We start from the raw sequence: 26,003 nt of genomic DNA, 5'->3' as shown, positions 1-26,003 counted from the left end.
TTATATCTGAATAGTGAAGGTCTTGCCTACCATGTGCAAGACCATGGGTTCAATCCCTTTGTAGTACCAAAAAAAAAATTTAACCTCTTGATTCTCTGCAAGGTGGCACAGTGCTGCCCAGTGTTGGCCTGTGCCAGGTCACAAAGCTGCTGACAGGAGCTGACACAGGCTTCCAAGGCTGATGCTCAGGACTTTGGTGAGGCAGGGATGGTATAAGATGGAGGTGGGGGGAGGCTCCAAGTGTCCACAGCTGCAGAAAATGGTCAACCACCTGGTCCCCATCACAAGGGACCTAGTGCACCAGGCAGCCCTCTCCAGTTCCCAGGACCACAGCCACATCCATTTCCAACCCTTTATTGGGGCTGTCTGCCCCAAATAAATATAATACATTAAACTCAGAGCTAAGGGTCTCGTGCACCCCAGGAGGTGGCCCCCACAACCCCAGTCAAGCAAAATAAGTTAGTGGGGGGGAGCCTGTCAAAGACCAGGCCAGCTTCCTGGCCAAGCAGGCGGTGGTGGCCAGACTCCCACACACTGGTCTAAAGTGCATCTTGGTTCTATGGTCCTCAGGTCTGTGGGCTCCTGGCCATGCCACCAGGAGGGGTGGGCAGGAGGTTCCTGGCGCTCACACCGTGCCAGCAGTGGCCGCCGGAGTTCCGTGTGTCCTTCTGTCCATTTGAGGGGGGTCAGCTTTGTGGTCAGGGATCCTCAGGAGAAGCTGTCATCAGACTGTGGCTGGGTATCAAAGGGAGGCTCTGGGATGGTAATTCCTTGGTGGAGCTTCTCCAGTGAGAATTTCATCTGCCAGGAGGAGATGAGCAGGATGGAGTGAGCAGTGCCACTCCCATGGTCCTTCGAAGTACAATAATGTTTTCCCCCACCTCCTCTTCATTTCCCAAAATGCGAGTCTGGAACCCAAAAGGTCTGGGTTCAAATCTTAACTCTATTACCAAGTGATTGTGGGCAAATCTCCACCCTACCCTGGTCCCTGCGCATACCCCTGCTTCATAGGATTTCTGCCAGGGACTTAGGAGACACTAGATCTGACCTGCATTAAACTTGCAGTGTATACTACCTGTGTCTTGGGAATGCTGCACACCTCCTACTTATCTATAAAATGGGAACAAGACAATATGATTTGAATCTAACATCTCCCCCCACCACATAGGCTCATGTGTTGAATGTTTGTTCCCCAACTGTTGGCACTATTTTGGGAGGAACCTTGAGGAGGGGTAAGGAGGCTTGGCTGGCAGAAGTAGGTCACTGGGTGGGGGCTTTAAGGATTATACCGCCTAGTTTGGCTTCAGTCTGCTGGATTGTGAGCAGCCTTGGCCTCATGTCCACAGGCAAATCCTCTCTGTTGGCCTCCCCTACCACAATAACCTCTCCTTCTTGCAAGGTTTGAATGTGAAATGTCACCCACAGGCTCAAGTGTCTGAACACTTGGTGTCCAGCTGGTGACGCTGTTTTGGGAGGTCATGGGACCTTTGAGAAATAATTTAGCTGATGGCCAGCATAAACAAGACAGCACAAGCTGCCAGCGACTGGACACAGCCACCACCATGACATGATGACCTTTTTATTTTTTTAAATTCTTTGTTTATTTTTATTTATTTATTTGAGAGCGACAGACAGAGAGAAAGAGGCAGAGAGAGAGAGAGAGAGAGAGAGAGAGAGAGAGAGAGAGAGAGAGAGGGAGGGAGGGAGGGAGAGAATGGGCACGCCAGGGCTTCCAGCCACTGCAAACGAACTCCAGATGCATGCGATCCCTTGTGCATCTGGCTAACATGGGTCCTGGGGAATTGAGCCTCAAACCGGGGTCCTTCGGCTTCACAGGCAAGCGCTTAACCGCTAAGCCATCTCTCCAGCACACATGATGAACTTTTAAGCCCCCTTTCACTACTTGTAGCAAATATTCTGTTACAGCGATGAGAAAATAACTTTTACCCCTCCTTTGTGTCTACCACAGACTTTGGTTATGGTAAGGTTAAGATCTCTAATGAACAAGAACATCCTGCTGTCAAGTTGGCGAAAAGGGTTCCAAGCAGGAAGATTACACGGTCAGTCATAGTGAGCATGCAAAAAGCCCAGAGCTGCTAAGTGCCCCCTCCCCTTATCCCTCAAATGTAATGGCAATTTGAGGGGAAGTGAAATAATCAGCATTTAACTCAGGATGGCAGAGCAGTGCTCCACTCTCTTGAATGCCCCAGCCTCAATTCTCTCTCCCCACCCTGCCTGCATGCTCTTTCTAGTGAACATTTGCCTGATTTTAGGATTCAATGAACCCTCTAAAAACGAGCCTCTGCATTATGGAAGGGCCTCAGAAATGGGATTTGTTTATTGATTTTGTGGTGTTGAGGATGGACACAGGGCCTTATACATGTTAAGCAAGCCCACTACTGCTGAGCCATGTCCCTGCCCCTTACTAATGGAAGTGCTCTACAACTGAGCCACGCCCCCAGCCCCTCACTGTAGATTCTAGACAAGTGCTCTACCTCTGAACCACGCCCCCAGCCCTCACTGTGGATCCTAGACAAGTGCTCTACCACTGAGCCATGCCCCCAGCCCCTCACTGTGGATTCTAGACAAGTGCTCTACCTCTGAACCACGCCCCCAGCCCCTCACTGTGGATTCTAGACAAGTGCTCTACCTCTGAGCCACGCCCCCAGCCCCTCACTGTGGATCCCAGACAAGTGCTCTACCTCTGAGCCACACCCCCAGCCCTCACTGTGGATTCTAGACAAGTGCTCTACCACTAAGCCATGCCCCCAGCCCCTCACTGTGGATTCTAGACAAGTGCTCTACCTCTGAACCACGCCCCCAGCCCCTCACTGTGGATTCTAGACAAGTGCTCTACCACTGAGCCATGCCCCCAGCCCCTCACTGTGGATTCTAGACAAGTGCTCTACCTCTGATCCACACCCCCAGCCCCTCACTGTGGATTCTAGACAAGTGCTCTACCTCTGATCCACACCCCCAGCCCTCACTGTGGATTCTAGACAAGTGCTCTACCACTGAGCCACACCCCCAGCCCCTCACTGTGGATCCTAGACAAGTGCTCTACCACTGAGCCACGCCCCCAGCCCTCACTGTGGATTCTAGACAAGTGCTCTACCTCTCAACCACGCCCCCAGCCCTCACTGTGGATCCTAGACAAGTGCTCTACCACTGAGCCACGCCCCCAGCCCCTCACTGTAGATCCTAGACAAGTGCTCTACCTCTGAACCACGCCCCCAGCCCTCACTGTGGATCCTAGACAAGTGCTCTACAACTGAGCCACGCCCCCAGCCCCTCACTGTGGATTCTAGACAAGTGCTCTACCTCTGAGCCACACCCCCAGACCCTCACTGTAGGTTCTAGACAAGTGCTCTACCTCTGAGCCACACCCCCAGACCCTCACTGTGGATTCTACTCTGAGCCACGCCCCCAGACCCTCACTGTGGGTTCTAGACAAGTGCTCTACCTCTGAGCCACGCCATCAACCCCTCACTGTGGATTCTAGACAAGTGCTCTACAGCTGAGCCACGCCCCCAGCCCCTCCAGACAGGATTTTCAGCAACACCTGCAGATGGGCTCTAATATCCTCAGGTCCCGAGCCAAAGGCAGTCTCTCCTTGTTTCCTCGTCCCTCCTCATCTTGGGCCCTATCCCTGTACCCCACATCTGCTTTGGTCAGGATCCTCTGGAGCAGCTTGGGGGGGGGGTGTCAGGAGTAGCAGCAAACATGTATGAAGTGGTCTATGCTTAGCAATATCCCAAGAGTTAGTCCACTTACATACTCCTAACATGTGAATTACTGTCCCACATGCAGCAGAGGTGGGCAAGTCTCACATGAGTCACTGCAAAAGATCGCACAGCCAACTTGGAACTTAATCATCAGAAGAAATACTCCGCAGAACTACACAGGGTGACTACACCAATCCGTGTTTGGATATGCGGCTCCAGGGCCCTGTGGAGAACTACTCTCCTACCTACAGACCAGCCTTAGCCCTGCGGGGATAGCAGGGAGCGGGACCAACAGAGCTTAGCCCTGGCTACTGTGACTGGTTCAGGAGAAACAGGCATGTGACTCCAACTGCCAATGAAAATGAGTCCTGTCCTCTACATGACTCAAACAAAGCCAACCCTGGGACCAGCAGAGTCAAGAGATAGATTCTTAATAGCTGAGTAACTGGAACCAGCCATACCTAAAAGACATCATTTTTTTTTCTTTTATTCCATAGACATTTCCACCAAACCCAAGAGGTAGGGCATGGGAATGGCTTCCTCACTTTACAATGGAAGAAACAGTGGCCAAGAGAGGGGAAACATCTGAACCCAAGGTCCCCAGGCCCACACGGCCACCATACCTCATCCAGGAGCTCCACTGAGGCCCGCAGGATCTGCCTCCACTTGTGAACCTCCACGCTGTGGAACTGCTTCTGCAAGGCCAGAATCTCAGCCCACTCTGTGGCCGTCTGCGGGAACTTGCTGTGGAACACAGGGTCTCAGGGGTCTGGGCTCCCTAATCTGGCCCAGGTCCCCTCCTGTCCTCATGCTCCCCACTCACCCCTTGGCCAGAGCCAGGCTGTGCCAGGACTCAAAGGTGTGGGCCGTCCTCTCCAGGGACCACAGGCGGTAAAAGAGGAGGGCGTTGAGGGCGATGAGGACGACGAGGCTGGAGAGAGAATCGGAGGTCAGGAGTCCTGTGGTCCAGATGTTCCCACAAGTCAGGCACTGAGCCCCCTCCATGCCTTGCATAACCACACCTTGAAGTGGCACCATGACTACCCAGCCTTTTCAGAGGAGGAAACAGTCTCAGGAAGGGGGATTACATGCCCAAGGTCACCCAGCCACAAGTACAAAAGGCAGGGTTCACATCGGGCCTGTCTGATGCCCACAAGCTTGAGGATGCTGCAGGGGTAGATGAGACCCAGGAAAGGGTGGGCAGGGGAGGACGCAGGACCCTACCTCACACAGATCCTGCGGAGGCCGTGAGAGAGAAAAAGAGCTGTGAGAACCCCTGGTCCTGTAACCCACCCAGGGTAGAGCAAGGTGGCTCTGAGCCCAGCAGGCCATACAGTCTTTTTTGGGTGCTAGCTTTGGGACACTGGGGCCGGAGAGGCTGAGTGTGTGGCAGGGGTCGGCTGGAAGCTTCTCAATCTCATTTGCTCTTCTTCAGGGTATCCTGTCTTCTCACATACAGTGGCTTCTGCACACGGTCCCTGGAAGGTTGGTGTCCCTGTCCAAGCCCCACCCTGGCCTCAGCTCAGGCATCTTCTCATCCTTGGGACCTGGGAGAAAGGCTGCCTGACCAGCTCATGACCGCCTGTGCCAGTCTGACCTCTCTGGGCTATTGTTAGTTCCACCTTCCTGCAAGGTTATTGGTACTGTTGTGTCCCTATCATGACCCAGCTTAGAACTGGTGTAGAAAAATGTGAATAAAATTGTGTGCAATCCTTGTTCTGAAGTGAGTCCACACTCCCACAGAGGCAAAGGTCCAGAGAGGCCAAGCACTTGCCCAACATCACACAGCCAGGCTGCAGCTCCGGTCTCATACTCACACAAGGCTGATGAGAACCAGGGCGCTGGGGATACCTGCCCCAGGGCCCTGGTCCATGGATGGTTCTGAGAAGCGGGAGCTGAGGGAGCCTGTGGGATAGCAACTCAGGGTCAGACAGCTGTACCCCAGAGACCAGCCATCAGCTCCTCCACCGGCCCTGATGCTACACACCTGACGCGTGTATGCCTGCCCGGGCACAGGGGTCAGGGTCTGGATGCTGGGGCCCATCTCCATGACCCCGCCAGCTCAGGGGCCGCTTCCGCCTGCGCAGGCCTGACAGCAACCCCCGGGCATCCTTCCCACCTTCCTCCAGGGACAGCTTCTCAGTCTTGGCGAGCTCCCGTTCTGTGTGAAAAAAAGAGGGTTCAGGATATTTCCACCCAGATAGGCCATGACTCCACTGCCCTGAAGGCCTTCCATCCCCTACCCAGGTGGTGGAAATAATCTTCAATGCCACTCCATGAATTCTTCTCAATGAGCGACTTCACGAGGCTCCACGGCTGCTTTCGGTAGCGGATCTCAGAGGACACGCTGGGGAAAGGAGGCCAGGTCAGGACTAGGGGATCTGCGGGCCCCAACTGTTCCTCAGCCCCAGCTGGCTTCCTTCTAATGCACAGAAGGGCCTTTGTAACTACGGACAAAACGTGCTCCTACCCCCATGAGTTCCCTGGACCCCCACATTGTACATGTTGGCTAACAGCCTTAGGTAGTATCCACACTCTTCACTCTGTTGGCAGGTATGCCTGAGTACGGTCCACTCACATGGCCAAACATCTTGGTCCAGGCCTTGTACCTGAACCTCTTACCCTTCTGGGTGCTATATCCCAACTCCACATGGGGATCTGAGAGACAGAAAAGCTTATCACAACCTCAGTGAGCTCTAGATCCCTCCGGAGACCTCCTCCTCCCTGCCTTCTCCACCTTGGTCTTCCCAGTGACTCAGGCTAAACACCTCAGTGTTGGCCTTGGCCTTCCTTCACATTCATAGCCAGTCTCTGCAGACATTCTGAGTTCCACCTACAAAACCTCTTTTTTTAAATTGTACTAGAGAGTGAACCCAGGACCTTGCACATGCTAAATAAGCACTCTTAACACTGGGTCATGCCCCAAGCCCCTCACTGGTGGATTCTAGACAAGTTCTCAAGTACTCTACCACTGAGCTATATCCCTAGCCCTCTTTTGACTTTTTTTTTTTTAAATAAAGATTTATTTTATTTTATTTATTAGAGAGAGAAAGAGGCAGGGGGGAGAGACAGAGAGAGCGACTGAGTGCACCAGGGCCTCTAACCACTGCAAACAAACTCCAGACACATGCTCCACCTTGTGCATCTGCCTTATGTAAGTACTGGGGAAATCAAACCTGGGTTCTTAGGCTTTGTAGGTAAACACCTTAACTGCTAAACCATCTCTCCAACCCCTCTTTTAACTTTTTTACTTTGAAACAGTCTCACTACGTTACCCAGGATGGCTTTGAACTCCTTTCTGCCCCAGCTCCCTGGTAGCTGGGATGAGCTGTGCACCAGGAGGCCCAGCTCTCCACCCACAAAATCTACCTAGAATCCAACTCTTGTCCCTTGATACTGCCCTAGCCTCATCCACTCATGCGTAGACGTCTACAAGAATGGCCTCTCCTGGCCTGCTCCTGTCCCTAACCTCTCTCTACTCCATCTGCCAGAAGGCATGACCATGAAGCCATACATGGTATAGTTCACTGTGGGGTCTCATCTGTGTTTCCATTCCAGTCACCAGCCCCCTCCCCCCATGTTCCTACCTTAGGGTCGCTACACTGGCCATTCCAAAGGACTAGCTCTCACCATTGTTCCTCCTTCAGGTTGTGAAGCAGTCCTTCCTCAGGACCCTCCCTTGATCTGCATGCTCAGTGCAGCCCTCTGCTTCCCCCACTCCTCAGCCTCCTGTGCTTTTCTCCAAAGCCCCTATAATGGATGAGCATTTTGCAGACTCACATAATCATCTATTTCACTGACCAAGTCTCCATTAGAACTTGAGCTCCCTCAGGTCAAAGGCCTAGGGAACACACTAAGTGGGGCACACACTAAATGCTCAATCAAAACTTCAGCAAACGGGGGCTGGAGAGATGGCTTAGCAGTTAAGGCACTTGCTTGCGAAGCCTAGAAACTCTTGTTCTACTCTCCAGGTCCCACATAAGCCAGATGCAAAAGGTGATGCAAGTGCACAAGGTTGCAAATGAGCACAAGGTAGCCCACACATCTGGAGTTTGATTGCACTGGCTGGAGGCCCTGCCATGCCAGTTCTCTCTATGTATCACCCACTCTCTCTCTCTCTTTCTCAAAAAAATAAAATAAAAAATAAAAAAACCTTCAGCATCTCTTTCTCAAGAGGGGTCATCCCCAGGTCACCTTCTGTCCTCTGCCATAGGATGCAACCCTAGCTCATGTGCAGTGGAGAAAGGGGACCACAGGGCTCACCGAAGCCGGGCCTTGTTCCGGGCCAGGCCCAGGATGCAGTAACGGTGGGCAGTGTGGAAGTAGTCCTGGTACGGGATGCCCTGCGTGAGCACTTCAGAGTCTACCACGCACCCGCCCGCCTGTGGACCGCGCCGGAACAGCGTCTGTAGGACAGACAGGGCAAGGGGGAGGTCAGGCTGCCCTACCTGGCCACCTCACCTGCCTGGCCATCCCACCAGGCCTACCTGTGTTTCCACCACAGACGCACTCTTGGGGCCCAGTGGGTTGCTGATGGGGATGGTGTATGTTAGTACTCTGCGCTGGTGGCACTTGCTGTCCCCACTCCAGGGGCTTAAGGTCACATCTGGGGGAAGGAGGAGCAGAATGAAAAAAGCCCTCTTTTCTTTGCCCTCTGGCTGCTGGAGGCTCAGTCTTTCTGGAGGGCTCCAATTCTCTAGGAACTAGTCCCCAGCTATCCCCCCAACCCCACCTTGCTGCCTGCCTACCTTCCTTTTCAGAGCCTAACACTTTAGATTTAAACAACAGTGATGGCTGGGAACTGGGGCCACTTTATTCATTCCTACAACCTGCTTCCCCTCTATAACGCCAGGTCTGGCTTCTTTCCTAAATATCAGGCAAGTGACTTGCAACATTTCCCTGGTAGTCTCCTGGGCCCTCACAGTGTCCCCAAATATAACCCTATTTCAATGTCCTCTAGGTTCCTACTGACACCCTGGGTCCAGTCTCCCCTAACATGTTAGTTCCACTGTCTTTTACTCTCTAAGCATCGCTCCTGGTTCTACCCACCCTCGCCTGTCCAGATCCTGCCCAAGAGCCTTGTCTCAGAGTCCACATAAGGCCCAGAGCCATTTGGTTAAAGTGAAGCCTGATCCTATTCATTCTCTGCCTAGGGTATTCCACTGCTCCCTGGCACCCAGTCCGGGAGAACAATCACTACACGTGATCACTAACCTGCGATTAATAAGCGACTAGTACCTTTGGAGGCACTCTCCTAGCATTAACTCATGCAGTTCTCATGGCAAGACAAGGTACTACAAGCACACCCTCATTATGCAGAAGAAACTGAGGCAGAGAGTGGCTCAAAACTTTGTCCCAGGCCACTCTGCTTCCAAGAGGAGGCTCTATGCCTTTCCTCTTGCAGATGCTGCCTTAAGTGTCCCGCCTGTCCCACAGCAGCTCCAAGTGCCTGGGGAGGCCCACCTCCTTGGCCCGGCCCTGACCTGTGAACTTGCGCTGTCGCAGGAAGCCCTGAAGGAAAGAAGAATCTGAGAAAAGCATCTGCTGCAGCCGCTCTGCACCCACGTGGAAGACTGAGTTGATGAGGAGGCGACCAGAAAGGTCAGGAAGCAGGGCGGCCAGGTCAGCTGCAAGACAGAGGGACAGTGTCATGTGTGCCTGTCTCTCCTGTCCCAAGCAACCGCTTTTCCACATTCCCATGCCTCCTGGGCAGACCCATCATCCTGGACCAGAGTCACCCGGACCTGGGCACTACCCAGTCTTCCTGCCAAAAGGATTAGCTTAAGGTGGGCACATGTCCCAGGCCAGCCAATTAGTCACCAGGATGGTGCCAGGAGCACCCGTCAATTGCCGACTGGAATCATGGCATTACAGGAATGAGTATTTGTTGGTCCAGACAGTGATTGGTTTAGAGGCCTTTGCCAAGTTGAACAGGCAACTTTAGCATTTTTGCTGTCGTTACTGGGAAAAGCGTGTGTTCTCTCCTAGATAGGGTCAGTGCTATTGGTACCAAGACAGTAGCACAGAGAAAATAAAGGTATCTACTTTCACAGCCTGCCTTATCCTACACAGGCAGCCTTCAGCACTAAGCTCAGGGCAGACAGACTTCTGCCCATGCAGTTTGAGCCCATCACTGGCCATCCCTTTGCACCATTAGCCTGGGAGCCAATGCATTCCCCTCTGGCTTGCCCCAGCTTACTGAATGTACGTGAAGTAGATGAAAAGGGCCCACCTGCCTCACCTTCCTCTCCTGTGGATGAGGAGGAGTTACTGGTGTCGGTTAATAGCTCCTCTCTAGCCAACAGATCCAAGGGGCCCAGGGTGGTGGGCCCATCAGGTGGGGTGGGCTCGGTACTAGGGGGCTCTGCTACCGGGGTCACTGTCTGGCTTGAGGAGGCATCCAGCTGGTTGTCAGTCTGCTCCTCCTTGTCCTCTTCTACCTGCAGAGAAGTTTCATCCACCCTTACCACACCTTCTCCCCAGCCTGAAGACCCCAGAAGGATCGGAGAAGCTATCATGGGCATGGTGAGCAGTGCAAGGGATATGGTGTAAACACTTGGGACTCACAGCCCCCCAGATTAGGGCTCCTCACAGCCCCGACCAGGCTTGTGTCATAAGCTTTTCAGTCCACCTGTCTCCCAACTACCTCTTTTTCCTTCCACTCTGTCTATATTCCCTTTTGCTTGCCTCTTTCCCTACTGTGGGTGGTTTGAATGTAAAAAAATTTCCCCACAGCCTCATGTGTTTATGATTAAGATTCACAATCCCCAGCTGGTGGAGCCTCGGGAGGTGTGCCACTCGGGGTGGGCCTTGAGATTTTAGAGTCCAGGCCCCTGGCAAGTAGGCTTGCTAGCCTACTCTTGTTTCCTTACTGTTAAGTAAAAAGGTATGTTGCCCTGGCTGTCTGCTTGTGCCATCCTTCCCCCACCATGATGAAACTTCCCCTCAAAACTGTAAGCAGATATAAGCCCCTTTCTTCCATAAGCTGCTTCTCAAAGGTTGGGTGTGTTGTCCCAGCAGTAAGATAACTGTTATACCACTCTATCTTGTTTTCCTTACCTATCTACCTATCTACCCATCTCAACCTGTTCTTACCTCATCCCTCTGCTCACCCTCTTCTCCCTCTGTTAGCTCCCACACTTCCTCTAGCTCCACCCCAACCTGTCTGTCTCTCCCCGTGAGTTACTTACCCCATGGTCTGCATCACTGCTGGCTCGGGAGAGATTAGGGGTGACATGCCCACGCCGGGAACCCACAGGGCTTGGCTCCTGACTGCGGTCACCTGCCCCTGAGGGGGTGATGTCACTGAGAGCAATCACATCTCCTACCTCTTTGGGACTCCTGAAATGGGAAGAAGGGAGTGAGAAGGCTAGATCCTCAAGACCCCACAAACCAGGCCTGCTTCTGGGCCCCCAGACTTTGTAAACTCACCTCAGTCTGCCCAGCACTGCAGAGCCCTTCAGGGTCCCTCCCTGCCAGCCCTTGGAGCCACCTGCCAGCTCCAACTCACCCCAGACCATTGAGCTGCAGGGGGCAGACATAGTCTTCGTCTTCACTGGTGAGGCCCAGCTCTGAGCCATAGCACTGATGGACCAGGTGCCAGAGTTCGCGGGGACTCAGGGTCTGAGGTGGTGAGATGTGGGGTTGGCCTCACCTGAGCAAGTCAGGTTTTCATAGCTTCCACAAGGGGGCAGTATGACCTCCACACCAGAGCCCGCCCCAGCTCTTGAGCCATATGGTCCCTCCAGGCCCAAGTCCTTCATGGTGGGTCCAGTGAAGCAGCCCACTTCTACAGAGGGTCTGGAAGCTCAGGAAGGGAAGTCATGCTCCAGGTCACACAGGTGACCCCAGGAGACTGGGATTAAAACCCAGCCAGATTCCAGAAGAGCCCAGGCTCCCACTCATCCCCTGGGCATCTTCAGAAGCCCTGCCCACAGACTGGCAGGAAAACAGTGACCATGAAATAATAATAACCAGCAGTCACAGTAACAGCAGTCGCATCAGTTGACATCAGCTGAGCCAGGCACTCTTCCGCGCTCTTCCCTTATGCTAACTCACAGGTCTTTGAAATGAGTCTGGAAAGGGGTGCTAACCCTATCACCACTTAAGACAGTGACATAGAGCAACATGTTCCCGGCCATCCTGTTAGGAGGTGGAAACACTGAGATGGGAGCCCAGAGGGCTGTACAGAGCCCAGGGCTTAACCACTGAGCCACCCAGTTTTAAGGTGCGCTGGCATTAGAGTCCACCAGGACCCATCCCTGGATGCTATGAAGTAAAGATGGTCACACAACTGTTAGACAATGGGGCTGGAATGGCAGGGGCGATGTTTTGATCATTTTTCTTTGGGACAATGTCCCTCTCTCAGGCTCCAACAGGGAGGGAGGGCTCTGGCAATCTTCCGAGGTTGGCCATGTCGGGAGCTATTCCTGGGGATGTGTCCCCATGAGAGCAGAGCTGGGGAGCTGGTCTGGGTATCTAAGGAGTAGCAGCTGGTGGGCACTTATGTGATGACTCCTAACCATCGGTGCCCCTCCTTCCTTGCTAGCAGAACCCCGATGTTACCCAGCAGGGAGCTCTTCCCCAGTGCCAGAAATGTCCCATGCCTGCGCTACACAAGCCTGCGCCTCCTTTGCCATAGACTCAGCTTCCACGTAAGGCACAGGAGGCCTTGGCTGCCCCTGTAGGGGACTGCAGAGAATGGGGATTCCTCTGGTTCTATTGAATGTGGGGTCCTCCCTGGTCCCCGGTGTATCCCAGCTTCTCCCCTAGCCTCACACACACCTACCTTTTCAAGCAGTGCATTCTGCCAGAGACGGAAGATGAGGAGGAAGCAGCGGTCCCGGGCCCCAAAGGAGGTGAAGAAGTGCTACAGAAGAGAAGGGGTGTGGGGGCAAGACAGAGTGAAGGGACACTCCACCCTCACTCGTACCTCTGACCTGATGCATGCAATCACTCATCCCTGCACTACTTCCCTAAACGCTTATCCCATGGTCAGCCATGTGCTTCATGATGCCAAGGTCACCACAGTGAGGCCCTCACATCCAGGGTGAGAGAACCTCATCCATAGTTGGGTCCATGATGGTAGGGCCCAGGGCACACACCCCTACCAGCCCTTTGCCACCAGGAGAGGACAACTCATCCAACTTTTGGCTGCAAAAACACAAAGGAAGTGAGCTGTGAGGCCCTCCCCCTCTTTCCTGCTTCCTGCCAGGTCACCACACTGATATGGCTCTCTCTCAACCAACTGGACACCAGGCAATAAAATCAGGCCAGTTTCCAGGCATGCTGACACATCTCTGCAATCCCAGCACTAGGTAGGCAGAAGAGGACTGCAAGCTCGAGGCCAGCCTGGGCTATGTAATGAGACCAAATCAGACAGGCGTGGTGGTTCACACCTTTAATCTCAACACCTAAGAGGTTGAGGTAGGAGGATTGCCAGGAGTTACAGGTTAGCCTGGGCTATAGAATAAGTTCCAGGTCAGTTTAGGCTCGATACTCTAACCAATAAATAAATAAATAAAATAAACTTGAGATAGTAGCTGGGCATGGTGGCGCATTCCTTTAATCTCAGCACTCAGGAGGCAGAGGCAGAATGATCGCTATGAGTTCAGGGCCACCCTGAGACTACATAATGAACTCCAGGTCAGCCTGGGCTAGAGTAAAACCCTACCTCAAAAAAACAAAAAACAAAAATAAATAAAAATAAAAATGGAGATGTAGCTTGGTGGTAGAATATATACAAGATCCTGGGTTCAATGCAGCACCAAAACAAGCCAAGAGGACAGAATGAAGGGTCAGGGAGTTTTCTGAGGATACATGGGAATGAAGTTGAAGACCCCTGCTGTCCCGGAGTATCTGTGTGAAGGACACTACACAGGGAGGGGACAGCCGCAGGGACCCTCATCACCATGAGGGGAACTGGGCCAGAGCAGTGACTAGAAGGACAAACAGTTCAAAAGTACTCAAAGTGAAGTTGGGGGAGCAGGAGAAATGGGGCACGGTTCTGATGGGCTTGGCAGGGGTTAGGGGTGAGTGGGGGACCTTGCTGCTGAGATCCTAGCCTCCATGGGTCCCCAAGTTTTCCAGTCACCTTCTCGCTCTCAGTACAGATTTGAATGGCATTGGGGATCAGCTTGGCAGTCTTTTCCTTCTTCAGACAAGTTACTTCCTTCAACTGGATGGAAATCTAAGGACAACAGGGGGTCAGAAGGAGCCAGCTGGGGCCCCTGTGCGTCCGGGTTCCCCCACGCAGCGCCCAGCACTGGCTCACCGCGGTCTCCCAACGGAAGATGTTGCTGTAGAAGCATATCCAGTTCTCAGAGAGGTAGAGTCGGCCCTGGAGAAGGATCTCCCGCTGCAGGGCGCATGAGTAATCTGAGAGCGTGGCAGACAGAGAGGGGATACCCGGGTCAGCTCCCAGGCGGGGGAGAGTCAGGAGGGGTGCAGGTCAGCAGTCAGGGCTAGGGCTGAAGCTGGGTTGTAGGGACTCACCCACAATGAGGCGCTCGGCCTCAGGGAGCTTGCTGAATAGCTTCCTGAAGTCTTCATTGCGTTGTTTATACGTGGGGCTCAGCATCTAGGGAAAGCATGCGTTGTAAGGACCAAGATGGTGAGTCCCATGCCCTATTCAGCCCAGCAGGGCTTTCAGATTTCCTTCTGTGTTCTCAGTTCCTAAAGCCTCCATTGCTCCCAACACAATAGGTCACCATAATTCCTGCCACTTACTGATCTGTTAAAAAGCAAGGCTCTGTGTCCAGTACCACTAGCCAGCATGAGGCTCTGTCCAGTACCACCAGCCAGCACCAGACTCTGTGTCCAATACCACCAACCAACACCAAGGCTCTGTGTCCAGTACCACCAACCAACACCAGGCTCTGTGTCCTGTACCACCAACACCAAGACTCTGTGTCCAGTACCACCAACCAGCACCAGGCTCTGTGTCCAGTACCACCAACCAACACCAGGCTCTGTTTCCAGTATCCCCAACCAACACCAGGCTCCGTGTCCAGTACCCCCAACCAACACCAGGCTCCATGTCCAGTACCACCAACCAACACCAGGCTCTGTGTCCAGTACCCCCAACCAACACCAGGCTCTGTGTCCATTACCCCCAACCAACACCAGGCAGTGTGTCCTGTACCACCAACCAGCACCAGACTCTGTGTCCTGTACCACCAACCAACACCAGGCTCTGTCTCCAGTACCCCCAACCAACACCAGGCTCTGTGTCCAGTACCCCCAACCAACACCAGGCTCCATGTCCAGTACCACCAACCAACACCAGGCTCTGTGTCCAGTACCCCCAACCAACACCAGGCTCTGTGTCCATTACCCCCAACCAACACCAGGCAATGTGTCCTGTACCACCAACCAGCACCAGGCTCTGTGTCCAGTACCACCAACCAACACCAGGCTCTGTCTCCAGTACCACCAACCAACACCAGGCTCTGTGTCCAGTACCCCCAACCAACACCAGGCTCTGTGTCCATTACCCCCAACCAACACCAGGCAGTGTGTTCTGTACCACCAACCAGCACCAGACTCTGTGTCCTGTACCACCAACCAACACCAGGCTCTGTGTCCAGTACCATCAACCAACACCAGGCTCTGTGTCCAGTACCCCCAACCAACACCAGGCTCTGTGTCCAGTACCCCCAACCAACACCAGGCTCTGTGTCCAGTACCCCCAACCAACACCAGGCTCTGTGTCCAGTACCACCAACAAGCACCAGGCTCTGTGTCCAGTACCATCAACCAGCACCAGGCTCTGTGTCCAATACCACCAACCAACACCAGGCTCTGTGTCCAGTACCACCAACCAGCACCAAGGCTCTGTGTCCAGTACCACTAACCAGCACCAGACTCTGTGTCCTGTACCACCAACCAGCATTAAGCTCTGTATCAAGTACCACAAACCAGCACCAGGCTCTGTGTCCAGTACCACCAACCAACACCAGGCTCTGTGTCCAGTACCCCCAACCAACACCAAGGCTCTGTGTCCAGTACCACCAACCAACACCAAGGCTCTGTGTCCAGTACCACCAACCAGCACCAGACTCTGTGTCCTGTACCACCAACCAACACCAGGCTCTGTGTCCAGTACCTCCAACCAACACCAAGGCTCTGTGTCCAGTACCACCAACCAAAACCAGGCTCTGTGTCCAGTACCACCAACCAATACCAGGCTCTGTGTCCAGTACCACCAACAAGCACCAGGCTCTGTGTCCAGTACCATCAACCAGCACCAGGCTCTGTGTCCAATACCACCAACCAACACCAGGCTCTGTGTCCAGTACCACCAACCAGCACCAGGCTCTGTGTCCAGTACCACCAACCAACACCAGACTCTGTGTCCTGTACCACCAACCAACACCAAGGCTCTGTGTCCTGTACCACCAACCAACACCAGACTCTTGTGTCCAATACCACCAACCAACACCAGACTCTTGTGTCCAAGACCACCAACCAACACCAGACTCTTGTGTCCAATACCACCAACCAGCATTAAGCTCTGTATCAAGTACCACAAACCAGCACCAGGCTCTGTGTTCAGTACCACCTGCTAGCACAAGGCTCTATGTCAAGAACCTCCAGCCAGCACCAAGCTCTGTAGCCAGTACCACCAACCAGCATCAGACTCTGTATAAAGTACCACCAACCAGCACCAGGCCCTGTGTCAAGAACCTCCAGCCAGCACAGGCTCTGTCAAGTACCACCAGCATCTCCTAACTTTGGTTAAATATTTCCTTTAGGGTCCTAAGGTAGGGCTGCTGTTTCTTAAGGGGAGAGGAAGGCTCAGAGAGATTAAGTGACTTGCCCAAGGCCACATAGCACATATAGCAGCATCTGATTGTATAGTTTGAAAATCTTAACACCCACTCCCCGCTTAGCAGATGGCCCACTCCCTCCCACTCCTTTAGGACACCTCTTGTTCAGATACTTACACTGTACCAGCTCTGCATCTTCTGCAAGAGAAAGAGAGGAGTCAGAGCGTGTTTCTACTCTCCTCACTCTCCCTAGCCCACCTGAGCAAGCTTGTACCCACCTTGCTGTTGCGGATGAAGTTCCTGCTGCCCAGGCTCTGGGTGCTGGGGGTCCCAGGTACCCCACCCTTCTCCGAGGAGCTATCAGACCCCTTTTCCACCATGGTGCCTGGTTCTGGCTCAGGAGGGGGAGGGGGCCGACTTGGGGGCAAGAGCTGCAGCCGCTTCCGCAGAGATGGGGAGCTGCTTGGTGAGCTCCGGCTGGAGTGGGGCGTGGTGCTGGTGAGGTAGAGGAAGTGCGTGTGTAGAAACAGGCTGGAACAGGTGTGGGCCTGGTTCTGAAGAGCCATTCACCAGCTGGTGGGTTCCTCTGCCTACCTGTACCTCCACTCATCTATCTCCTTATGCATTCACACCCCAGCTCACCTTCTGTCTACCCACCCAATCACTCATGTAACCCATCCATCTGCCCACCTTGTTATTATCTCTGTCCACCCACCTATCTACCCACCCACTCATCTACCCATCCACCCATCAACCTGCCCATTTATCCATTTGCCCACCCAACCATCTGTTTATCCATTCATCCACACACCCTTTCACCCATCTATCAACCACTTCTATCTACTTCCGCAAGATCAAGTTCTCCAAAATCTCTGTTGCTTCTATAATCCCAGGAACGATAAACTCATTGAGTTAAACTAATCAGGACACAGGAAGTAACTTCTGAGCCTAGCATACACCAAGCTCTTAATACAATTTTTCAAACAGTAACTTGCTAATTCATTCACACAACCAGTATTTACTGAACAGCACCTTTCCACTCAGTTGCTCTAGCAGGAAATCTAAGCATTTTTCCTGAAGTTTTTCTTTCCTCACCCTCATTTCTAAACTGTCAGTGAGTCCCACCAAAATCTACTTCCATTATTTATTTTATGTCCATGTGTCTATGTTCCAGCCCCCATTTCCTTCCATTCCTGTTCCTGCTCCCGAGCTGTCCCCAACTGCACCCAAAGAAAGCCTATGACCACCTAAATAAGGTCAGAGTCTCCAGAGCTCTGCTCTGGCTATGCCTTGTTCCAGCTAAGCAAGTTCTGAACCTTGAAGTGACTGGGCTCTGTCACTTTCCCAAAATGTATCACTTCCTGTTGTTGCTTATACTCTCCAAATCCATTTCCACTTTGAAGCCCTCTGCCCAGAACTCATCACCTCAGGATAACCAGCTCCATCTTATTCATCTCAAACACTCTTCCCCTGGTCCTCTCACTTATAGCAGGCACCTTCCTGTCCCACATTATGTATACTTTTTTCCGAGGTAGGGTCTCACTCTAGCCCATGCTGACCTGGAATTCACTATGTAGTCTAAGGGGGGCCTTGAACTCAAGGTGATCCTCCTACCTCTGCCTCCCAAGTGCTGGGATTAAAGGCTTGCGCCACCATGCATGGTTTATCTATACTCTTTTACTGCCTGCCCCATGCTGTGAACTTGCGGGCGGCCTTGGCTGCTAGCTATGCCCTAGCACCTGCACCCAGAGCACATAATTAATGCTCTGTACACGCCAGGACAGAAGGAACAGAACTAAGCTAGCCTGAACCTGCACCAGACCATCAGCTATGGCTCCTGCCCTTAGTGAGTTAACCTGCTAGAGGCAGACGTTAGACAAACAGAACATTCCAGTGACTGTGCAAACACTAACTGCAATAAGGGCAGTGAGGTGAGTGGTAAGAACTTTAAAGAGACATTCATTGTCAACTTCTTATCAGGGTTATGTCAAGCACTCTGTGTGATTAATTTTACTGTTGTTTGAGGAACAACACTGTTGCAGTACAGTTCCTGCTTTATTGAGGAAACCGAGGCCCCAAGCAGTGAGCTACTAGCAGAGGAAGGCACAGCCACTTCTTTCAGGGATGGATTGCAATTTGAGAGACACAGGTCTACTCTGCAGTGCAGGTGGGATCCCCGCCTCCAGCAGGGCCCTTCAGATTTGTATCGTCTGTCTCCAAGTTTAGCACATGCCAGTCCCTGTTTATACCACCTTACCTTTCTTGCCTTGTAGCCAGCCACTGGTGAAGTCTAAGTAAACACTCTACCACTGAGCCATGCCTCAATCCCCTTACTGGTAGATTCTAGGCAAGCACTCTACAGCTGAATAATTTCCTAACACCTTTTTGTTTGTTTGTTTGTTTGTTTTTCCAAGGTAAGGTCTTGCTGCCCTGGAATTCACTGTGTAATCTCAGGGTGGCCTTGAACTCATGGCAATCCTCCTACCTCTGCCTCTCCAGTGCTGGGATTAAAGGCACATACCACCACACCCGGCTCCTAGCACTGCTGTTTACTCCTCCTAGCCCTCCACTGCTAGGAGTAAAATTCAGAGCTTCATGGATGCCAGGCAAGTGTACTACCGCTGAGCTACAACCTCAATTCCCTCTTTAAAAAAAAAAAGTATTTATTTATATGAGAGAGACCGGTAAAAAGGCTGACACAGAGAGAATACGGTATGCCAGGGCATCCTGCCACTGTGAATGTACTTTTGCACCACTTTGTACATCTGGCTTTATGTGGGTGTTGGGGATCAGATCCAAGTTACCAGGCTTCTGTAAGCAAGCACCTTTAACTACTGAGCCATCTCTCCAGCCCCCGGCCCTTCTTTTTGAGATAGGGTCTTGTTATTGCCCAGGCTGACCTTGAACTTGTTTTGTTCTTTCTTTCTTTTTCAAGATAAGAGTCTCACTCTAGCCCAGGCTGACCTGGAAGTCACTATGTAGTCTCAGGGTAGCCTCGAACTAACAGCAATCCTCCTACTTCTGCCTCCTGACTGCTGGGATTAAAAGCATGCGCTACCACACCCAGCTCTGCCCTTGAACTTTTGATCCTCCCGCCTCAGCCTCCTGAGTACCCGGAATGACACACTTGTTTCATGAGACCTGGCTTACCCTGAAATTTTTTATGCATCTTTCAAGATTCGTGATCATACTCTCTCCCTTCTGCAGGTCCCCACAGCCCCTTGGGGCAGTGGTCATCCTAGCTGTGACTCCTCTGGCCTAGCATGTGGTAATAACTCTGTGGACTCCCTCAAGGACAAGTAACAGGGCTATCTTACTTCCTGCTCTGCCCCAGCCCTGTTCAGGATGGGGTACAAGGGAGGCAAGCACAAGATACTTGTAAAGTGAAATTTGTAGAACAAAATATATGACTAAACAAAGGAAATAAGCAGAGGTCCGGGCTACTCGAATGCCTTCTCCCTGGTCTCTGTACCCAATCTGTCCCCTCATGCAGCCAGCGACAGCCAGCTCCCCAACAAGTCAGGTCAGAGCCCTTCTGGCTCCAAGGCCTCTCACCCCACCTTGCTCTAGGAAGAGCCATGGACATTTTCTTTTCTCTCATTATCTTCTTCTTCCTCCTCTGGCTCATGCCTTGATTCTTCTCTCTGCCCCAAATACTTTTTCCTCCAGATGCTCAGGGGGGCCCTCCCCTCCTTCAGTTGTCTGCGGAATAGGCCCACAACAAAAGCACCTCCCCTGGTACCCCGCCCGAATCACAGGCCCTTCCCAACCTCAACCCCCGTGTCCCCTTCTTAGTGGACCTTCTGTTTTGTTCCTGGCTTCTTGTCCTCACCCCAAGATATGAGTGTCCCTGTTGCCTAGCAGGTGCCTGGTGTGGTGTGTGCCAGCGAGGCCAGGAACTAAGTGAGTGGTGGGCCTTCCCAGAACCTGGATTCAACCATGTGTGTGACTTTCCAGACCTAGCATTGAAGGTCTGGAGTGTTTCTAGTCTCAGAGCGGCCACTTCCTCCCTGAGTGATATTGGGCCAGTATTTGAACCTTCCCTAGCCTCAGCTTCCCCTGGTATACCACGAAAATAGCAACAGCACCCCCTTCCCAGGGCTGCTTGGAGGAAAGAGTGAGGTGTACTACGCAAAGCCAGCATGGACAATGCAGGTGTGACTGCTGTCCTTCCTGAAATGGAGTGACAGCCCAGGCCTTCCTGTCACTCTCTGACACTCACCCTGCAGCTGGTGGTGCAGACCCAGGTCCTGACCTCAAGGACCCCTCACTACCTGGGGACCCAGACCATGAGAGACAAAACACAGACATCAAGATAGGAGCCTCAGACACTGGCCATTGCTGCAGAGCTCTGCTTGGCACCATACCAGTAGCACCAGCAACACCGGAAACTTCTCTGAAATGCAGATTCAGCCAAGGGTAGTGGCACATGCCTATTTGCCCAGAACATGGAAGGAGGAGGTAAGAGGGCCACATGTGAAAAGCCAGCCTGGGCTGCATGGCAAGATCCTGTCATAAGGAACCCAGGCAGGCTGGGGATACAGCTCAGAGGTAGAGCACCTGCCTAGAATCCACAAGTTAGAGGCGGGGAGTGCAGCAAACACCTGCCTAGGATACCAGTGAGGGGCTGGGGGTGTGGTAAAGCATTGGTCTATATACAAGGCCCTGGGTCTCACCCCCAAACTGCAGAAAAAAAGAAAATAGAGGAAACATTCCAGTCCGTGTCCTGACCTCCCACAACACAAACTGAGGCCCAAATGATTTTGATGTCAAAGGAAGGGTCAGCATCCCAGAGACACAGAATGGGATACCTACGAGCAGAGAGGGCTCCTTCAGTGAATGTATGCAGAGCCCTCACTGGGCAAGGCTAGCTGAAGCCAAGCAATGGGGATGGTGTGAGATAGATGGTAGTGGGCTCACGGACATAGAGTACAGGGCCAGGACTGAGCTTGGCCCTGCTCTGAGGAAAAGCCGGGTGGCCAGCAGGGCTGAGGAAGGACGCAGGCCCACAGTCTAGGTCTGAGGATCCTGGTCAGGACCAAGGGCTCTGGAGAGAAGGGTGACCTCAGCACTGCGGCCTTTTCTCACCTCTGTCCTGGAACTTAGGCCTCTTATTACAAAGCCACAGGTGTAAGGGGCAGGGCCACCTCAGGGCAAACTCAAGACCCACAGACAGGCCAGGCCCAGCCTGACCCCTAAATCTTTCACTTGGGTAGAAAAAGAGGAAGTGCTCAGGACAGCCAGAGCCCTGGTGCTGCCCAAGCCAGACAGCTGTGGCAGAGTGAAGAGAGGCCTGAAGAGCAGCAGGAGGACCGTTATGGGCATGACCTTGGAAGAATGTTTGCATGTCCACATCTCACTGTAGGCTCTCTGAGTCTCAACAGGCCAGAGGCGCCTCTGGACAGAAGGGCATGAGCACACACAGGCATGTGAGAAAGGGAAAGTGAGAGGGAGGCACACTGTCATGGACAAAATACACACACAAAAGTGCCACAGACACAACCACAACACAACAAGTATGTACACTATGCTGGAAGTGTGTGTAATTCCCAAAGTTACAAACACACAAGCATGTCACAGATACATTAGTCACACACACAGGGCCCCAAAATAATTCCAGACACACATAATCACACCATTATAAATGTGCTATTGCCATAAACACATATACACATTCTTGCATGTGGGTGTGCATATGGTGCCATACAGGGTCACAGAAAGTGGCAGACAATTCCCATATGTACAGCCACAAGAAAGTTCTAGCAAAGCAAAGCAAACAAAATAAACCTATTCAAACATCACCCAGTCACAGAGGACCCAGTGACCAGACACACAGCCCTAAGGTTAGTTAAGTCATCCGGTCAACCTACACACCCCGACTGTCCCACTGACTCCAGTGTTCGCTGGGCGAGGTTAACAAAGCAAAAAGCATTCCTCAGATGGCAAGGGATGAAGTGTCAGCTACTGCTGCTGTCACAGGAGCCTGAAAATTCCCACAGCCATAATAAGCACAGTGCCCACACCAGGGAGGTGCGACATACCTTGACAGCACGGTGGCCAGATACTGAACTGATGCATGGGGCATGCATTACGTAAACTTTAAAGGTGGGAGGATGTCAGTTCTTGTAATGACAAAGGGGTCAAGGTTACACCCAAGGTCTCAGGAGGGAGGGTCCTAGGCCCACAGAAAACCACAAGAGGTCTCTGTGTCTGCGCACACACAAAGCCACAAAGGGTCTCAGGCACACAACAGCCCGCGCTCACGCGGCAGTGCTTCAAAGGGATACATTCAGACACTTTGACACAAAGATAAGTCACAACCACCACAGGGCTACCGACACAACAGCATCGCAAGCGAACACAGGTGTTTGCTCACCAGTGACTGTTTCGGAGGTAAATTACAGGCACACAACACAAAGGATCACACGAGACCACTCCACATGCGCACACACACTACAGTCACAATGGGTCACGCTGCAAACTCACAAGGGCGCTTGGAGCCATAGATGGAATGGCACATTGCATGTTCACACAACCGAGGACACACTCGGAAACCACACCGAGACAAGTGCACACTCTGCATTTGCACATAGGGCCACAGATGGAACGAGAGGCGTTTTACACACATACACAAACACACACTCCCCCCACCGCGGGGGGTTCCCAGGAGCAGTCTGTCCCAAGGCCAAGTGCACACGACCCGGTGCCCATCAAGCCCACGCTGGAGACTGACGGGCGCAATTCACACACAGACTCAGCCCAGAAGCATCCCAGCTGTGACACTAAGCCCCACGCAGATCCTCGGACACCTCCAAGACACAAGCACAAGCGGACACCCGCAGGCCCGGGGCATGGGTGGGAGGTGCAGCCCGCGAGCCTGGGACCCTCCCCCCCCCCGGCCCTGGGAGCCCCCTCCCCCCACCGCCGCGCAGGCTCAGGCCAGGCTGGTCCCTCCGCCTCCCTCCTCCATCCGTCCGTCCGTCCGTCGTCCGTCCCTCTCTCGGGGCCCGGTGCAGGCCTCGCGGGCCGGGCCTGGGGAGGGGGCGCCGGAGCTCGGACCTCGCCCTCCCCCGCGTGGCGCCCCCACGTGCAGCCGCGGGGCCCCGCTCCCGCCCGCTGGGCCCGTCCTTACTCGAACATGGATGCGGCGGCGCAGGGCCGGGCCGACCCCGCGCGGCACCGGCTCGCCAGCCTCCACCGGCCGCCGCCGCCGCCGCAGCCCGCGCCCGACCCCGCCGCCCGCACAAAGGGCCCGAGCCGCCCGCCCGCGGCGTCAGCGACACCCCTTCCTGCGCCCGCCGCCCGCCCCGCCGCGTCACGGCGCCGCCCCCAGGCCGGGAGGGGCCCGCGGGCGCCCGGGGCCCGCGCGGCCTAGATGGCGGGGCGCGGCGGGGCGAGGACCGGAGACCAGGGAACGCGGGGACACACTTCACTAAAACCCAGCGGCCTGGGCCTGCACTAGGCGCCCGCCTAGCACCCCAGCGCGCGAGCCGAGGCAGGGACGTTGCCGCGGGATCGAGGCCAGCCTGGGAGCACGGAGTGAGGGCCGGACGGGGCTATTAGAGGAAGACCCTGTTTCAGAAACATGCAACACACAGCAACGGCAACAACAAAAACTACGTAGCTTGGACCTGTCTCCCAGTAGCCTAGTCCCACTCCCAACCCAGGCCAGGGAGGAACCTGAGAGGTGGGGTGGCATGTTGATGCTGGGGAGCCGGGGTGCGCCCCCCAGTTTGAGGGGGCAGGGACGGAAAGCCTCTTCCTCTTCCAGTTCCTGTACCAAGAGAGCTCCCGCATAACCTGTGTCTGGCCATCTGGGAATTTCCCCATCCTGGTCCTACGGTCAGAATCCACGCCCCTCACTCGTCTCTAATCGAGACTGTGATCTTGGGGCCTGGGGATCCCCCTGACTCCAGCGCAGCAAGGGCTTCCCCCTGCGGCGGCGCGGGGGCGGGCGATCAGCGCTTTTAGACTGGGGAAGCCTGCCAGGCCTCAAGATGGGAAGTGACAGTGGAGGGCTACGGGGGACCGGCCCTTGCTCTGCCGCCAAAGCCCACCAGTGCCCACCACTGCTAGCCGGAGTTGGCTTGGTGTTCTTGCCTGAGAACACAGAAGGTGACTCATCTTCTGGACCCAGGCACCGGGACTTCTCAGCAGCCCTCTCTAGGGCGGGCGTCCCTACTTCCTTTGTAACAACTCCACTTTCATCCTTTGCAAGCCTAATAAGCACCCCAAACCCTTAGACTTGTATTTCAGTGACCTGCCAGTCCCAAACCTCGCGGTATTTCTCAGTATTCCTTCATGCTTTTCTTTAACACCCACATCCAATCTGACCATGGTATACCCAACATCTCCACCTGCAAAGTGTATCCAGAGTCTAATCTCCACTCCTGACTGCCTCCACTACACTCCACTCTCCCGGTTTGCTCTCTTCCCTTCCCCAATCCTTTGCCACCTGCAGGCAGAGATGGGCTGGGACCGAGATCAAGGACCTCCAGGCTCCAAGCCCTAAGCCTGGCTCAACTTCACCCCCGGTAATAAGGTTAGGGTCCTCATTGGTGCCTCCTTCACCTCTCTTACTTATCTGACTCCTTCAGTCTCCTCATTGCCCTCTCTGCTCTCTAGCTCACCAGGTGTATCCCTCGTCAGCTCCTTTGCATTTGCAAACCCTTTCCCCCAACTCTTACGTGACTTTGGACCCTTCCATGCCACGTGGATCAACTTTTACTTTGTGGGAACAGTATCCCACTATGTAGCCCAGGCTGGCCTCAGATTCACTAAGTAGCTAAGGCTGGCTTCAAGCATGTGTTCCTCCGGCTTCAGCCTCACAAATGCTAGGATTAGAGGCATGTGCCACCACACCTGGAAACTTTGACATTTTTAAGTAGGGAATATTTATTTCAAAAGGGAAAACAGGGTTGGAGAGATGGATTAGTGGTTAAGGCACTTGGCATGTGAAGCCTAAAGACCCAGATTCTATTCCCCAGTACCCACATAAGCCAGAGCACAAGGTGGTGCATGTGTCTGGAGTTTGTCTGCAGTGGCTAGAGGCCCTGCCCGGCATGTCCATTCTCTCTCTCTCAAATAAATTAAGAAACGTTTTTTTAAAAAGCAAGAAAGGGGCCAGCATGGTGGCGCATGCCTTTAATTCCAGCACTCAGGAGGCAGAGGTAGGAGGATCACCATGAGTTTGAGGCCACCCTGAGACTACATAGTGAATTCCAGGTCAGCCTGAGCTAGAGTGAAACCCTACCTCGAAAGAAAAAAAAAAAAAAAAAAAAAAGCAAGAAAGAAGAAAAGTAGAAGGAAGAAAGCAAAGTATTAGATTTTTAGCTGAAGGCCCAACTCCCTACCTCCCCTTTCTCTGCCTGGGCACTCCAAGATACCTATTGCCTTGAAATAAGTGTGGGTCCCTCCTATACACTCTTCTACTCTTTATTCACGTCTGATGGGTCCCCCAACAATGTGGCCCATTATCTGCTATCTTTCAAGAGATACACAGGAAACG

The 26,003-nt window shown here is 53.4% G+C and overlaps 1 protein-coding gene across 9 annotated transcripts; it reads right to left on the bottom strand.

The window, feature by feature from the left end:
• Positions 1–338: 338 nt before the first annotated feature.
• Positions 339–24,323, bottom strand: Gramd1a (GRAM domain containing 1A). Of its 9 annotated transcripts, none has more exons than XM_045154336.1 (20): positions 24,176–24,323; positions 16,774–16,990; positions 16,673–16,693; positions 14,220–14,304; positions 13,999–14,102; positions 13,819–13,914; positions 12,514–12,594; positions 11,236–11,348; positions 10,916–11,066; positions 9,958–10,165; positions 9,209–9,352; positions 8,213–8,331; positions 7,989–8,131; positions 5,969–6,072; positions 5,713–5,886; positions 5,543–5,630; positions 4,950–4,961; positions 4,549–4,656; positions 4,349–4,469; positions 339–801 (listed from the first exon to the last, which is right to left on the bottom strand). In XM_045154336.1, exons 1-20 carry the CDS (start codon positions 24,307–24,309, stop codon positions 709–711), a joined length of 2,316 nt encoding a protein of 771 aa, XP_045010271.1. In that variant the 5' UTR covers positions 24,310–24,323; the 3' UTR covers positions 339–708. The 9 variants fall into 9 exon arrangements, with proteins under 9 accessions (XP_045010271.1, XP_045010276.1, XP_045010272.1 ...); XM_045154341.1 differs by having other exon boundaries at positions 4,349–4,465; XM_045154337.1 differs by having other exon boundaries at positions 9,967–10,165.
• Positions 24,324–26,003: the final 1,680 nt, after the last annotated feature.

The sequence above is a fragment of the Jaculus jaculus genome, chromosome 7 (assembly GCF_020740685.1).
Source record: "Jaculus jaculus isolate mJacJac1 chromosome 7, mJacJac1.mat.Y.cur, whole genome shotgun sequence".
Lineage (NCBI taxonomy): Eukaryota > Metazoa > Chordata > Mammalia > Rodentia > Dipodidae > Jaculus > Jaculus jaculus.
Note: the sequence above shows the minus strand (reverse complement) of the source record. Positions and strands in the feature narration are given on the sequence as shown.

What these genes read in the sequence shown, in the direction of transcription:
- Gramd1a (XM_045154336.1), bottom strand. Translation starts at nt 24,309, where the DNA reads ATGGCCAGACACAGGTTATGCGGGAGCTCTCTTGGTACAGGAACTGGA. An exon ending in ACTTCATCCGCAACAGCAAG is followed by an intron (nt 16,694 to 16,773) that starts GTGGGTACAAGC and finishes TTTCTCTTGCAG; the next exon opens with AAGATGCAGAGCTGGTACAG. An exon ending in AGGAGAGGAAGGTGAGGCAG is followed by an intron (nt 9,353 to 9,957) that starts GTGGGCCCTTTT and finishes TCTGTCTTGCAG; the next exon opens with CTGACCTGGCCGCCCTGCTT.